This window comes from Desmodus rotundus, chromosome X, assembly GCF_022682495.2.
Source record: "Desmodus rotundus isolate HL8 chromosome X, HLdesRot8A.1, whole genome shotgun sequence".
In the NCBI taxonomy this organism is placed as follows: domain Eukaryota; kingdom Metazoa; phylum Chordata; class Mammalia; order Chiroptera; family Phyllostomidae; genus Desmodus; species Desmodus rotundus.
The window spans coordinates 95,997,707-96,014,261 of record NC_071400.1 but is presented as its reverse complement, the minus strand read 5'-3'; the positions used below and the strand labels follow the sequence as shown (position 1 = coordinate 96,014,261).

At 44.1% G+C, this 16,555-nt stretch overlaps 1 protein-coding gene across 4 annotated transcripts in view; it reads left to right on the top strand.

Annotated features, from left to right (window-relative positions):
* The window catches only part of FRMPD4 (FERM and PDZ domain containing 4), a 332,589-nt gene that overhangs the window by 260,775 nt on the left and 55,259 nt on the right, over positions 1-16,555 (top strand). For all 4 annotated transcript variants that reach the window (XM_045203303.2, XM_045203304.2, XM_024569939.3 and 1 more), the window contains one exon: positions 148-250. In XM_045203303.2, coding sequence (XP_045059238.2) covers positions 148-250 — 103 coding nt within the window. The remainder of the gene's footprint in view (positions 1-147; positions 251-16,555) is intronic.

Genomic DNA, 16,555 nt, shown 5'->3' with positions numbered 1-16,555 from the left:
GATACAGAGCACACCCAGGCGGGGTTGGGTGTCCTTTTTTGCTGATAGCATCATTTGCTTACCGTGAATCTTGATTGGAAGAGGAGGCCTCCGATGGCTTGATTAGCAATGATCTTCTCACCGCACTTCACTCTCATTTGTCTGCAGGTGGCCCCTCTGAAGGCAAGCTGATCCCAGGAGATCAGATAGTAATGATCAATGACGAGCCAGTGAGCGCTGCACCGAGGGAGCGAGTCATCGACCTGGTCAGGTGGGTGCTTCGATCCCTGTGCCCTGCCCAGCCGAAGAGCCTGCTACACAGCTCTGAGGCCTCATCCAGCAAAGGGAGGGCCGCTTGGGGGTCAGGTTAGGGCAGAAACACAGGCCCACACATTCGCCTTGACAGTGCTGACCTCTAACTTGAGATGCATGTGCCATAGACACAAGGCACCAAATCACTCACTTTGTGTTAACATTCAGACTGCATATACTTCATCTGAAATGGGTTTTGAGTCCTATTTCTGTCACTATATCCAAAGGTTGTGTGGGTTTTTTTCCTTCCAAATTACTAACACACTGATATTTCATAATCAGGGAGATCAAAGAGCAATACCTGAATTCAGGGTAAATGAAGACTAATTTTATATACATAATCCCATGGAAACCAAAACATATAGTTCACCGATTTTTCCTACTCAACCAAATAATTCATTACTGAATTTTGAAGTCATCAACCTAGGCAAAAGGATAATTAGGTCAAAGCTAGGACGGTTTAAAAATGTGCTCGGTTGATTGGTTTCATTTTATCATAGATATAAATAATTTGTTATGTGATATTCTCAGCAGACACCAGAAAATACATTTAATGTGATGTTAAAATGTTGGTCAAGAATTTTCTTAAAACCCTACTGGAGTTACATTTATTCAGTGCATTCAGGGCACAAGGGGTCTTCTGATGTTTTCCAAACAAATCTGCGCCTGTTACATTAGGCATGCGCTCATCAGAATGCTTTAAACTGAGAAAGGGATCTCCTACCATTTCTGTTCTCTTATAACCACAGGTCCATGTGTTTTTTGGGACAGGCACAAAGGGGAGTATTTCTGGGGTTTTCCAGAGCTGGTTTCTTTCCCAAGCCTCGTTCAGCTTCTGCTTCACAGAGAAGCATTGGGGGGTCCCGCATCCTTGCAAGAAGATAAATAGAAATAGAGGAAGCTGTCGTGTGTAGGGCGACCAACTGTCCCAGGTTCAGCAAGGAAAGGGCCACGTCCTGGAAACCCCTCAGTCCCACAAAGTCCCCCTGCTGTAGCCCAGGCCTGACAAGGGAACCTTCACAGCTGGCTGAAAGGCCACACCTGTCCTCCTGAGGCATCCATGTCTCCAAGGGTGTTCCTGCTCAGGACTGGGTCCTGAGGCTCATGTCAGATTCCCCCTGCATTGGGGGCGAAACCTAGGAGCGCCTCCAACCTTCCTGTGGATCGAGGATATGGGAATCTGGAGTGACTTCATACTTTCGAGCCCTGGCAGGGAGCCGCGCCATTAGTATTTGGAACCACTTTACTCTTGAGCTATGTGTGGCGGTCAGCGGGAACATACCTCATCCAGCAGGCCCTCGGCCTTGTGGGCTGGCATCCTGGAGTGCCATGTTTGGGCCTGATGACAGGTCACACGGTCATTTTGTTTTCCCTCGGGCACACGCCTGCTCGGTGATCTGTCCTATTGATTTCTGTGCCTGGGGGATGATAGAAGAAATAAAATATCTGTGTTTGTGTGTGCTGTGACTGAATTGCTTGCTGCAGGACGGAGACGGAGTAAAAGCTATCTAAACTGTGATCATTTCCTAGCAATCCTGCCAGGGGCCTTTAGAAAGATTTTTTTCCCCCAGAAATCAGTTTTTCCTTCTGCTTTGCTGCATTAGGGAAGAAAATGACATCTCTGGCAACAGGAGTCTCCATAGGACTTCCTGTGTAATGGAGCTCAATGAATATTTGTTGAGGAAATGAACCAATTAGGAGAGGGGCAGCGAGCAACAGCTTGCATGCGGTCCATCCGGCCTGCCACCTGCTTTCGCACAGCCCGTGAGCTAAGAATGGTTTTCACCATTTCCAACGGTTGGAAGAAATAAAAGAAGGATATTTCGTGACATGTGAAAATCCTATGAAATTCAAATTTCAGAGTCCATAAATAAAGTTTTGTGTGAAAAGAGCCACACCCAGTCATTTACATATTGCCTAAGATTGCTTCCTCTATGGTAGCAAATTTGAGGAGCTGCGACAGAGACCTGTGGCCCACAAAGGCTGAAATAGTTACTTTCCGGCCCTTTACAGCAAATGCGCGCCAAGCCCTGCTTTGGAGATATTAAGGTAACCAATTGCATTTTCTTTCATTAAGCCTAATTTACTTTAAAACCCCAAATAACATGCACAGACGATCTCTCTCACACTAGGCTTATGTAGGGCAAGATTCCACATAGTTGATAAAGAGACTGTGGTGGTTAAAATGGATTGAAAAGGAAAACATGCACAAAATACATAAAACTCTCTTTCCTTTCTCAAGGCCTGGCCCCTGTGGGCTGGAGGTCTCAAGGGCACTGACGAGGACAGAGGGCTAAGCGCTCCTTGAGTCACTCCTTGCCCTTGGAGTCCACCCCCTTCCCCCCACCATCTTGGGGAACTGGGGCTGCTCCTCTGACTAGCATTGGCTGTCAGCTCCCTTTTCTGTCGCCAGTATCTCCATGCTGACGGTCCTGTGAAGCTCATTTGTGAGTTCTTTGGTGGCAGGAGAGGAGGCCCCCTGAGGAGCCACCCCACCGCACAGTAACGTCCTTGGGAGGCCTGGCTCAGATTTCGCCCTCTTGCTGCTAGTGTTCCTGACCGTGCCTCTTGGATAAGGCACAACAAGACCAGCTACTCTTCGAGATGTCCATGTGACCTCATTACAGAGGGGAGGAACTAAACTGTCACCAGATCACAGCCCTTCTGACGGTGCCACAGTCTCTCTCCCACCCTTTTTGGCCTTATGTGGACTGGGGGAGAAGAGGGGAAGAGGAGGAGGTGGTGACTGGCAGCAGCCAATCACATTGTGCCTCCTTCTAGAAAGTTCTCAGGGTTCCCAGTTGTTTGCAGCTCACTTTGGAATGTGGTCTCTTTGCCAGTGTCTCTCTGCTAGTTAACAAGGACACAATTTAAATCTGGAATGTAGTTTGTCGTAGAATCAGGTGACCTGGATTCTAAGTTCCATGAGAAAAGAGACCTTGTGCGTGTTGTCACCTGCTGTGTACCCATGACCTATCCCAATGCCTGGCTCATAGGAGGTGCTCAATGACAACGTGTTGAGGGAGCGAGTGGGCTCAGAAGAGCCGTCTTTTACAAGTATAGATTTAGATGGTTTTCCCCAGCCCTCCTTCAGCTCTCAATTCTGCAAGTTGGAACATCATCTAATGAGTCCGTACCTCGGAATATGTGCGCTAGGTACCTGCTATGCATAGGACACACAGCTAGGCACCCGATACACAGAAATAGGGGAGACAAAGCCCAGCCTTCAGGGACTTTCCAGTCTGTGCTACTATGAATAGTGACATCTATTAATGTGGGACCTCCTTAGGACCGACAAGTCCTCATGCTGGACACTCTGGGGAATTGTCAGATTTAAAGGAGTTTGGGTAGTGACAGAAACACATAGACCCTGGGTGCTGTTCAGGTGGGGAATGTGTAATTCTAAAACATACCGCCTTTTAATCTCAGGGCAGCCAATGTACCTTTATAAAAACAACAAGGCACTTTATTTGAAGCAAATAAATCTAAAGATAGGGTACACTTGGCAGAGATGAAATGCAGCTGGTTGTGGAGCTCTTCTTGTCACCGGCCCCTTCGAACTCATCAAATCAGGATTTTTGAAATAATGTATTTCTCACTAATGGCAAAGTTCATGCAGTAGAAAAATTCCGTGTGCCTTCCCATTAGTCAGCCACACGTGTGCTAACCTGGAATTTTGCTGTTAGAGAATAATCTCTCTTTTATTGGGCTTCTCAGCTGATACGTTTTTAATGTCTCTATCTTCCACAAGATAAATTCCCTTTCTGTTTAATAAAATATCCTGTTTTCTCAGCCACTAAGGAAATTCGGAAAAAAAATACTCATCGTTTGACTAGCATTGTCAAATTCTCTCTGTAAAAACCGGCATTTCCATTTACTTGCCTAAGTGGGTTAGTCTTGTTTTGTTCTTTTTTTCTCCCCTTGCCTTTGCTCATGGTTCATTTTTTGTTTCCAGATAGATTTGTGTTTCCTGGTGGATTATTTTTCTTATGTGGGTGCTCTCTTAGAGAAATTTTTTCTTGAGAAAATGAAGGAGTTTCATGAAGACCAATTTACTGCTATAGTAACCGCATTTGGGTTTCTGCGTGTGTCCTCAAAAAGTTCTATAATTACTGCACTGAAATTAGACGAGGTCTGTTCATCTCGTAGTTTTGTAAGTTGTTAACTGTCACTCATACTTCACAGTGGTTGAGGAGCAAAATCTTTGAAGAGTTTAGGCCTTTGCAAATTACCATGGACTTCTTCTTTAGAAGTATCCAAGGGTAATTTCCCTTCGCTTTTCACAATTAGACAAATTAACTAAAGACAGTCTCCAAAGTTTTATTTTTTAAAAGTATGGGGTATAATTTCTGATAGCCATTTTTTCCTTTAATTTAATCTTTATTGTATTTTTTCATTACCATTTATCCCCCTTATACTGACCTCCCCCTGCAATCGCCACACTGTTGTCCATGCCCATGAGTCCCTTTTCCTTTTTTCTCAGTCCCTCCACCCCCTAACCTCCACCCCAAAACTCATCCAGCTCACCATCTAGCTCTAAGCCATTTTGAATCATGCCCCATCCCCCAAGGCTAGCCAAGCCAATTAAATTTATTTGACTTCAGCAATTATTGAGTAGTAACTAGGTAAGAAATGTTATGTAAGGTGCCGGGGGACGTATAAATATCTAAAACATGGTTCCTGCACTCAAGGAGGAGACTTCTGATTAATTGCACTATATTTATGACTGTGCAAGGCTTGGGGGGATGGTGTTTGGTAGCAGTATTTGGTGGGGATGGAGTGGATGTGAAGGAATGCAGGGGTGGTGGTGAAGGGTAGCCACTGAACCTGAGTGGAAGGGCAGGTTTATACGGGGAGAGAAGGGTATGAAATAGATACCCAGAAACCCCAGACCCTCCTAATGGCCGCTCACTTTCCAACCTGCAGATGTAGAGATATCCGTCGCCCAGATGGCTGTCCCCAGCCACAACCTCAGGATTTCCTCCTGCTTTTCCTCAGTGGCCCCTCCAAGGTGGCAACAGAAATCTCCGGGCTCAGTTTAGACTGGAGGCCTTTGTCTTTAGGAGTTAGAGAGCCAATTGAGAATCGGATAAATACCGTGGACTTATTCCTCCACCCAGAAAAATCCACACGAATACAGAGTTTTGCATATAATCTCAGAGTGCTTCATGAGCCCCCGCATTCCCCATGCCAATCTCAGTTTTAGAGCCGTGGCAGCTGACTCTGAAAACGCTGGCACCCTTCCTCTCCCTTTGTCTTCATCAGAAGGGAGCATTGAAGGGAGTGTTGAAGAGCCAACCATGCGAGTGACTCTGCCCATCATGACAGTGGAAGCTGAGGCCGGCCCGCCCCACAGTAAGAAGGCACAGGTCTCGAATTGGACACTGGTCCTCCTTCCTCTGCACTAGGGCAGTGAACTGCCACCCCAGCTGTCTTCTCTCATTACCTAAGTTGATTATTCCTCCTAACTTAATTAATGAGCAGTGCTATAGCTACGGCCGCATCTACAGAAGGCTGCGCGCATCTGCCAGCTCTTCTGTACCTATTCACTGGGATTGGCGAGCATTTCTGGGGAGAAGTAGGGTTCTTCCCATAAGAAAGTAACCATAACAAGAATCGGTGATGAATGACAGTATGTTAGTTCTTTTGGTCCTCACAGTGGTGGGTGGGTATGATGGTTATGCCCATTTATAATTTATAGATGAGGAAACTGAGTTACAGAAAGGGAAAAGGACATGCCCAAGATCCCACGGCTAGTACGTGGCGGAGTGAAACCCAGTCAGGCTCCTGAGTGAACGCTCTCAACCTGCTCATCACCTGTATTCCTCACAGCAGCTCTGGGGACAAGTACTCTTCCCTGCACACAAATTATGGAGTGGAAACTGAGGCTGAGAGAGGTTGAAACACGTGTTCAACCTGAGCACTTCCATGCAGTGTGTGGTGGAAGTAAGCCAGTCCAAACTACCGAAACCTGCTGGGCCAAAGGGGACAAGAAGCCTGGCTACCTGGCATATCAAGACCTTACTCGGTGGGCCCAGCAAACAGCAGAACCTGGCTTTTAGCACCTACACCCCATAATTCCCTGTTTTGATTATACACAAACAGCCTGTCCCCTCTCCCGGGTTCGCCGTGCGCTTGCCTTGGTTTTAGTAGGAAGTGCCCAGGACTACCTGCTTGTTGCAGCTGGTGGGAGATTGGCAAGTCTAATGAGAGCAAAATAAACCACCTAGAGGGACCATCTAAAAGCTAGATCACAGTGTGCCTTTTTATCAGTCCCTCCTCATCAGAATTATAATGGAAAGACAACTCAGATCGTGTTCCAGGGCTCCTGTGCCTGTGGAAGAATTAGGAAGGTCACCTTTCTGTCTGCTTTCAGCCAGGCTTAGATGCATGGCGGCGCCGCTTAGTAAAATAACAAAGCAAAGAACATCTACCGAGCGTTCGGCACATGAAATATGCATGATGACGTATGCTATAATAAGGCCTTACTGTGGCGGGACCAGCGAGCAATTCCAGTGCAAACACAGAGCAGCCCCTTGGTATGCTGGCACTACAAATTGTTGTGTCTCCCGATGCACACTTGCAGTGCACACGCTTTCTGACAGTCACAAATTGCAGAGCCTGGGGAGAAAGGGGGCAGCAGGTGTAGGAAATCATTCTAATAAGGAGAAAACTAGAAAAAAGGAATTTGGGTCCATTGTTCACAAAGGCTGCAATGCCATACAGGGTCTGGCACAAATAACACCACTTTTATTACAGAATCATAAGCATGTAATTCTGTCATGTAACAATATCACACTCGAGCGCACGATATGACATTTTAGGTGAAATATTCAGATTATGACACCCATATTATCACCCAACAGACCACACTCAAGCAGGCATTACTTCTGCTGGACCCTGTATATGGATGAAAATTAATAAGAAATCTGGCTTTACCCGGATTATTCAGTGTCCTTTATATGTTGTTAATGACCATCTCCCACTCATCACATCCCTCTGTTACTGGAGATGCCTTTGTACAACTCATGTATAGAAAACAGATGTTGAAAATTGAAGAACCATAGGAAGTTTTAAACTAGGGCAAGTTTTCAGTGATCTCATATGATTGACATTACCGAATGTCTTAACATCTTACTTGTATTAAGAAAAAAATGGAAGTAGATAATTATTGCCCTTGTTGCATATTCTATTAATTCTTTAGAACTACAAATTTATAAATCATTCCATGCCCCTTCTATAAGTAGCTGAAAAGACACCCATCCCCCAGTCTTTTTCAGCGCATGCTCAGAACATGCCCAGGGCTAAAGTATAAGCCTTATTTCCTCGGGATCTGAGTAGAAGGGAGGCAGGAGCTCAAACTTTTACACATGACACAGTGGGTGGTTGTGGTGGGCAAGAAGCTCAGGTCACACAGTCATGTGCACAAACTGTGTCATTATTGATGTATTAACTACAATAGTCCATATTTTATTTCAAATCCCCATCCCAGTGTGTGGTCGCTTTGTCCCATTTTCTGCAGCACTGAGTCTACCTTTAGCACTGTTGGTTCAGTGGAAGGAAGTATTGGCAGCGGTGAGGTGTACCTACTCATCGGCTCCATCATCCATTTCTCTAGAATTCACTGAGAGGTCTTGTGTCATTCCTTGTTCACCACTGTCAGCCTCTGGCATCTTGGGAGTCCTTGCCCTTTGTGAGCTGTACTGGGATGTGGGATAATTTCTCAGGCTGATTCCCCCCCTGGGAGCTTGTCATCTTCCCCGGATGTTGAGTAAGAAAGAAGGCACAGTTTGCTGCACTCTTTAATTCCACCCAAGATGTTTAGCTGTTCCCGGTTGGTTCTTTCTGGAGGATTAGCTTCTGAAAAGAGATGGGGGAGGCATGCCTGCTCTTTCCCAGGCTCGCACTAGTCGGTGCTCTTTGCTTGCCCTGGAATTTATTGCACCTCTCCATCCTCTTGACAAGTCCCTGTTCTGGAGAAGAGGCAGCTTTACTCTGATTTATTGAATATCCTTCCTAGCCTATACTCTTTATCCTTTGTTCCTGGAACCTAGCTGTTACTCTCCTTTATAACAACTCTGTCCTGCGGCGATGAGTGTTGTGTGGTCTGGCTGAACAAATGGGAGGAGAAAATAGACCTGCTCAATCAGAGCAAGGAAATCGAGGTATGGGGGTCGGGGGGAACATCAGTGAATATTTCAAAATAGGATGCTGCTACTCGATGAAAAGGCATGGCATAGAAATGAGGAACAAAGTCAGAATTCACGTCCAACCTCCGCAGTGGATTAGCTGTGTGTGGCCTTAGGCAAGGACTTAATGTATATAATCTCAGTTTCGTGACCTATACAATGAAGACCTATGCATACAGTTGTTGTGAGAATGAGATAAACCACAGTGAGTAAAGCTCTTAGCAGAGGAAGAGCACAGGATAAGCTGTTAATAAATGTGAGTTAATGTTGTCTTTATCGAGGTCGTCTTCACATCATCGCCACAGCAGAACCATGCTGAGCAAGTTGCTTCAATCTCAGGGTCTTGATCTTCTCGTGTATAACTGTAACCAGGAATTTGCATTTCTAAGCCTTTGTCTAAGGCTGAAACGAGATCATGTATGTGAGAGCATGTGACTTTTAATCAGTTAGGTTATTGTGTCAATGATTCCTCTTAAAGTTGCAGAATAAGGGGCTGGAACACAAACCTTGGTACTCAATCGAAAGCAGAGAGGAAGGCCCTGGCTGGTGTGGCTCAGTGGATTGAGTGCTGGCCTGCGAACCAAAGGGCTGCTGGTTGATTCCCAGGCAGGGCACATGCCTGGGTTGCAGGCCAGGCCCCCAGTAGGGGGGCGTGTGTGAGGCAACCACACATGAATGTTCCTCTCCCTCTCTTTCTACCTCCCTTTTCCTCTCTCTAAAAATAAATAAATAAAATCTTTAAAAATAAAAAAATAAAATTTCATTTTTAAAAAATAACCCGGAGAGGAAGCTGGGTAGAAACCTAGTATTTTAGGATAAAGATAACTTGGGGAATGATTAAAAAGCCCTGACACTCAGAACTTGTAAAGGACTCTCTCCTGGGGTGCTAGGACCCAGCAGTGACAGTCAGTGAACTTGACAGGGGCACCACACAGGCGTGCAACAGTGCGATAAGGTGGTGGTTGGAACATGAATGATTTAAGTGCTGTCACGTGGGTAAAGGGGGCGTGGAAACATTCAGGAGGCATTGGCATGTGCCCTGCTGGCATTGAGTTTAGGTGAGGAATGACCTGAATCAAGGGTCAGAAAACCTTTTGTACAGAAGACCAGATAGTGAATATTGTAGGTTTTGCAGGCCCTCTGCCCTCTGTCACAACAACTCAACGCTGCCACTGTAGCATATAAGCAGCCATAGATAATATGTAAGTAAGCGGGTGTGGCTGTGTTCCAATCAAATGTTATTTATGGAGACAGGGGATGGGCTGGAGCTAGCCTGCAGGTTATCATTGGCCATCCGTGACTTAAACAGATGAAACTTAAAGAGACCTGAACCCAGTAGGACATAGAGGCAGAAAAATAAAGCAGAGGGTGCTAAGCTTGTTTTTCCTAGCAATAATAGTAATGATAAAGCAAATATTATGAATTCTGGCCACCTAAAATCCTTTTTTAAAATTGGAGAGTTAAAAAAAAGAAATAAACAGCACAAATGTTTGTGGGTACATTCCCTGACTCACCCCCAATATACCTCCAAAGTTAGTAAGTCCCATATCTTGACCCACTGAAATGTATATACATCTTTACTGTAATTTATACCACACAATGTTGTTATTATTCATAAATTTGTCGGTCCTTGTCACAAGTCTGTATGTGACAGGGACCAGGGTTAGGATAATATCAACTGCAGTAATGAACTCAAAGCTATACAAAGGTTCAGTCACAATAGGAGTTTTGTCAATCATGTAAAGTCCATAATGGCTGCTCCTAATTGGCGGCCAGCTCTCTGTCAGGGCCTGATCCAGGGACCCCCTGACCCAGAACCTCCCTGTTTTGGAGCTCTGCCATTTTACATGCATAGCTTCCTGTGTGTCCCTGTCAGACTGCAGAAGGGGAAGGGGGTGGAAAGGCCAGGCCCCAAGGCGTAGACAACACTGCCACTCCCCTTCCTTTAGCAGGAAGCCAGCCGCATAGATGAATCCACTTATACAGGAAGCTGAACGTAGTCCAGCTGTGTGCCCGGGCAGTGCAGGGAGCAGGTGTGCGGAGCACGCAGCCCGTCTCCTCACAGATCCTATTTTACTCATTCCACCAGTCTTCATGCCTAGTGCCGTGCTGAGCATGAAATTGTAAGGAAATCAGTGCTTGCAGAAAGAACCCTAAAAGTGAATGTAATAGTACCTGCCTTTAAAAAGATGACATATAATTTATTTTATTATTTTAATCAAATCTGAACAAGCTGATCACCTTTTCAGCCACTGTGCCAGAAGCAGGTCCATCGCTTGTCTCCTGTATTTGCATATGTGTTGATTTTAACCTTGACACATCAGACGTTCCAAACATCTCTATCGCTCCATCAGCATCGTTCACTATATTACCTCTCTGCTTCACTTCTACTGACTTCACAGCTCCCAACCTCTTCACATCACTTTAGACTCCACTCACAGATTTACAAGGAGGTGTTTGGCATGTGGTTGACATCAGCATTCTGGAATTAACCTGCCCCTGTGCCTTAATGCAGTGTCAGATCATACACCCCCCATAACCAGAGTTACGTTCAAGCCCACACTTAAGAGGACCTCTAGTTTGACATTGGATTCAATAACCCGTCTTTCCTCTGGGTAAAGGCAGTGTTTGCTGCCCTTTTGTGGGGGGTTAAGGGCTGTATTTATGCCCCATGTGCATCATTTACATGCGAACTTACAGAAAAACATCCTCCCCCTTTCCTGACCGAACCAGCATCCGAGCTTTGTCCTCTCCCTGTGCTCCCTTCTTCTCGGTAAGGGGCACAGTGTCACAGGCCTGCATCTGGGGGAGAGAAGATCATGGAGCCACACGGCATCTCCCAAGCAGCTTTGTCAGGTTGGACATGGACCAGCTTTAGAGTCCTCATCCCCCAAAAGGCTGGGATGGGGGCCTAGAGGCATTCTATGTGAGGCCATTCTTCATTATTCAGATCTGTCTTGGAAGGGAAGGGCACCTGGGACCCCACCCACTGAATCCCGGTGGTGCTCCCTAATCACTGGGGATGCCCCACCCCACTGAGGCCCACTGGAGATGATTGTTACAAAATCTGTCCGGGTTAAGCACACTATGATGAGCAGTAGGTGTGTCTCGCCTTTTTCTCAAGAGGGTGAGATTTTTTAAACCCTACAGATGAATGGTTCCCCAGTGGGTGGGAATGTTCTAAGATGGCAGAATATCCATGAGATGTTGAGAAGACAGGAGGGAGGTAATGAGGCAAGTTCTGTCCCTGTTCCCAAGCAACAGAGCAGGGAGCAGGGAGGTAGCAATTATCAAGAGCCGCCCTCTCCCTGCTGGGAACCCAGATGGTGTGGTAGCAGAGACCCCTGTGAGCATAAACTAAATGATAAGACAGTGGATTTTACTTATAAATAGAATGTATAAAAGTAAATTGGTTTATAAATCTGTAGAATGAGATAGAAAGGGATTCTTTGAACAACTAAGATGCAAAGAGAGATTTTGTACTCCCTTGCTACTGTTTTGCTGTTTTTGTTTTTTTTTTTAATGCAAACGGAAACTTCTGGAAGAGGCCCTTGAAGTATCGATAAATTAAATTTTAACAAAAAAGGAAAAAGGAAAAGGGAAGCAGCTACCATTCTCTAAGCTCTCCTTTGGGCCACATACATCAAACCCTAGCACATCTTTGTGACTGGGGTTAATTGGACCCATTTATAGTTAACAAACAGGATTACACAAGTTCATGGCTCTATACTAAAATAGCGAGTTCTATAATTTGGCCCAGGTCAGTTGAGCAATACTTGATGAATCCAGGAAGTCAACCCAATGTCCATCTGTGGTATGTACTTTCTCTTACACCATGCTGTCACTTGATGTCTAAGGGACCCTTAGACACTAAGGGGGGCCAGTCTAACATCCTCAGGACTTGTGCATGACCTAGGCAAAAGGGGGAACCTCTCAAGACATACCTGAGACTGTTTCCCACCAGTCAACTGGGCAAGGCTTCAGAGTAGAGATACGTCTTATTATTTTTATAAGATTTTATTGATTTTCAGAGAAAGAAAGGGAGAGAAACATCAATGTCTGGTTGCCTCTCGTGCAGCCCCTACTGGGGACCTAGTCCGCAACACAGGCACGTGCCCTGACTGGGAATCAAACTGGCGACCCTTTGGTTTGCAGTCTGGCGCTCAATCCACTGAACCACACCAGCCAGGGCTGGAGATGCATTTTAGGAATGCAAAGAAATGAGTTATTTCTTACAACTAGTGTTATGGAGTAAAAATTTTGAACACACCATATAGTCTTATTTTTTTAACGTTCACAAAATGCAGAAGCAAGGAAAACGGGGAGTTTCTTTAGTGCCATTTCTCCACTCTGAGATAGCTTTTGATTCCTCATGCAAACATATGAGCTCATATCTATCAAATTGGTCTTGGTCCAAATAAAATTACACTTTTATTTCAACGTCTTTGCTTATTAATATTCAGCACGTTTTATATCAGTCTTTATTAAGTGTGCCAAGTTGTATATCACCACAAGGTAGATATTAAAAATCAGTTAATAAGTCATTTGATAACAACTTATAAGATTAAATACAGATTCATTTCCTCCATGCAGTACACATGTTTAGACAGAAAAGTACAAAAAAAATTATAGCTCTTGTCATTCAGACAGAAGTAATTGTAAAGTATTGTTATTCAAAATATGATTTCACTTTTATTTCAACTCCTTGCTTTTTTGTATTCTATTTCCAAAATTCATTACCGATTCTAGGTCAAATAATAAAGGACCCAGAAAATAAAAGATTTGTTATTTTCCCCCACGTGAGAACTTATCGCTGTTAAACATCCTTCTCTCCCTTTTAGTTGCTTGCTGCTGTTCCATTTATATTTTTATGCACAAAATAGTCTACATCTCTGTCTAATAAATGGGGTTGCTTTGTGGGTTGAGCTTTCTTGGGCTCTTACAAGAAGCATGTCAGAGCCGAATTTTCATCACGTGCTCTGAGACTGCAGCCCAGGGTGTTGTCATTTATATTTAATGTTAAATCAAGGGTATTAGAGGTGGGACAGACTGTTATTCATTGAACCCAATCAAGAGTATCAGCTCACGGTGAATTCTGGAAATAACATTTGGGATGTTTTTTCTGATAGAGCACTTCAGGGTAACTGGGTAACTTGAAGCTTGGTCATTTCAAAACTCAATAGCCAAACAAAATAGCAAAGGAAGCCTCTCTTGGGATTTATAATAAAAAATACCCAGTTTGGAGAAAATGTCTAAAAGTGCAAAGATTTTTTTTTAAAAAAACCATGCACATTGCTCAGCCTTTAATTTCCTGCGTGTATTATGTTTCCTAAGCACAGTGAGGTACTGGTTTCCATTATTTGACAAAGTAATACAATATGTGGGAGGCCCGTAAAATTAGCCTTCCACTGTAATTTGCTGCTTTTCTCCATAAAGTAAGTCCCTCCCCTGGGCCCTTAAATATACAGTATGTCTTCAAAGTAACATAGCTGTGATTAGTAAGAGCCTTTCAGGCAGAAGTGAACCATAATTCAAACAGACTTAAGCAAACAAGTGAGTTTAGTGGTTGGTGGAACTGAAAAGGAGGTGGGTGGAGCTTGTTTGGCAGGAAGGGAGTTGGGTGTTGAGACCAGGCAGTACCAGGAATACTTGGCCTTCCACCTCTTGACTCCGCCCACTTTCCTGTGTTGACTTCATCCTCAGGAGAGCTCTCTCCAAGTCCTGTGACACTAAGCCAGAACTTGCGTGCTATCAGCTTAACCCAAGGGGGTGAAAGACCACCATTTCCCACTTAATCCAACCAGACTTCCCAGACAGGGCTTTCAATGGCCCAGTATAGTGACTGTCCACTCCTAAATAAATCACTGCCACCCAGGGGGTGGACTGTGCTGGGATGCCAGGTTCTGGGTCATGTGACGAAAATGGGATCAGCCCCACCTGGATTTTCAGCATCTAACAGTGGGGTAGTTGGTTCTGCAAAGGAAATCTGGTGGCCATTACTAAAACAATGGCCAACCCAAGGAAACACCCGCCATTATACTGTTCATTCATGGCTACGGGTTGTTTTGGAACCATGTTGCTATGGGAAATTTTGAACAGGATCATGAGTGTAGAGAACAATATAGTCAACCTATGTTTCCATCACCCAGCTTCAATCCTCATCAGCTCATGGCCAGTCATCCCTGAGATACCTCCCCAGCCTTCGATGACATTGAAGCAAACCTCAGACGTTACATCATTTCATCTGTAACAATTCAGTATATATCTCTAAGGAATAAGCAAGCTGTGTAAAAAGTAGAATTCCACAAGAGCTTTATAGCACCTTACAAATTAAGGATATTTTCTGAATATTATCAAATATCAAGTCAGTATTCAAATATCTTCCGTGATCTTATAATTTCTTGTTGCAGTATATTTGAATCAAGATCCCTATAAAGTCCACATACTTTGATTTGTGTCTTTTCCGAATCTTTTAATCTACATTTTCTCCTTGCATCTCTTTTTTATCTTTCACAACAACTTACTTTCATTCAAAGAAATAAGTCATTTGTACTGTAGAGGTTCCCAGAGGCTAAGTTTTGCTGCCCGCATCCCTGGGTGTCATGTCACGTGATCTGTCCTCCTGCATTTCCTCTAAGAGTCTGATCAGCTCTGTTGTGGACGATGCTATGCGCTTTCATCCTCTGGAGGTGCACGAGACCTGGTTGTGTTTCTTTCTGTGATGTGAGCGACAATTGGTCATCTTTGCCAAGATCTACCAATTCTTTAATGATAACACACAGGTCTTACTCCAATTCCATCATTTCTTCTAGAGTTATTAGCTGAATGACTATACAAAGAGAAACTGTACGGTTACCCTGAGGAACAGTTCCTATGAAAAGCAGGACAAATACTTGATTCTGACCCTTTATTTACTACTTTTCAAAATCGGTTTTCAAGATAATGAGTTGTTTCATTGGCATTCCTAAGATACAGGGTTTTTTGTTTTTAAGTATCTTTGTGAACTCATGATTTAAGTATATTTGATGATGTAAATCCATTGATATTATTCTTGTTGAAGCTCAGATTAGCTGAAGATTAGATTTGTCTAATCTTTGTTAAGCGGGAGCCTATTCTAGAGAGGTACTGAGTCCTCTTGCCATGAACCTAGTAACACTGGTCTCCGAGTCATCAGCTCCCCTTTCGCTCCCCGTTCCCTGCCGCACAGATGCTATTGCTGGTTGCTCTTCACCGACTCCTGTGTGAACATTCACGGGGATACGTCACCACCTAGTTTGGCTGGGGATGTTGTCTGTGGGTTTTTGACTTTGCTGTCCTAGTTGGTTTCTCTCTTGTTATGGGAGAACTCAAGGATATTCAAAAACAATTATACCTAATTCACATAATCCTTAGTAGCCACAGATTTTATCAAAAAGTTTCATTTTGAAGACCTATTTGTAAATGTTCATTGTGTCTTATGGTCATGTAGCGCTTTCATTTGAGTAATTCTCAAGCAGTTGTCGCAGACAAATATAAACAAATGATAATTCTCACAGGCTCAGGTGAAATCCTGCTTTTTTAATAAAGAAGAAACCGTCATAGATTATGGGAAAATAAAACATAGCCCTTCTGTTCAAACAAAGCATTCCCCTTTTCCCTTGGAAGAGAATAGTAGACTACTTTTTATGATTCCTGTGTAATCTGCTTTATGAAGTTTAAATGTTGAGAATTTTACGTTTGTGGACATCAAGCAAAGTCTAGATTTAAAAAATTGACTTCCTGCAAAGCAGAGTATTTATCTATAAAGTAGGATGGGGAATATCTGATCCACTGTAGGCGTTGCCTCTGCCACTGTTATTTTCATGCTATATGTTCTTCCATGATTAATCCGTAATGAATAAAGGGTTCCGGTCACCTTCACAACATAGTGGACTGACAGGAGAGGTTTTCTTGATTCTATAAATGAGGTTATAGAGGCTCAAAGAAGTGTAGTATTTTCCTGGAGTTCCGCATCCAGGAAAGAGCAGAGCCTGGAGCGGAACACAGCTGCCAGGTGAAACAACGGCTGAGAACCACTGGAGCAGACCACGGGGCAG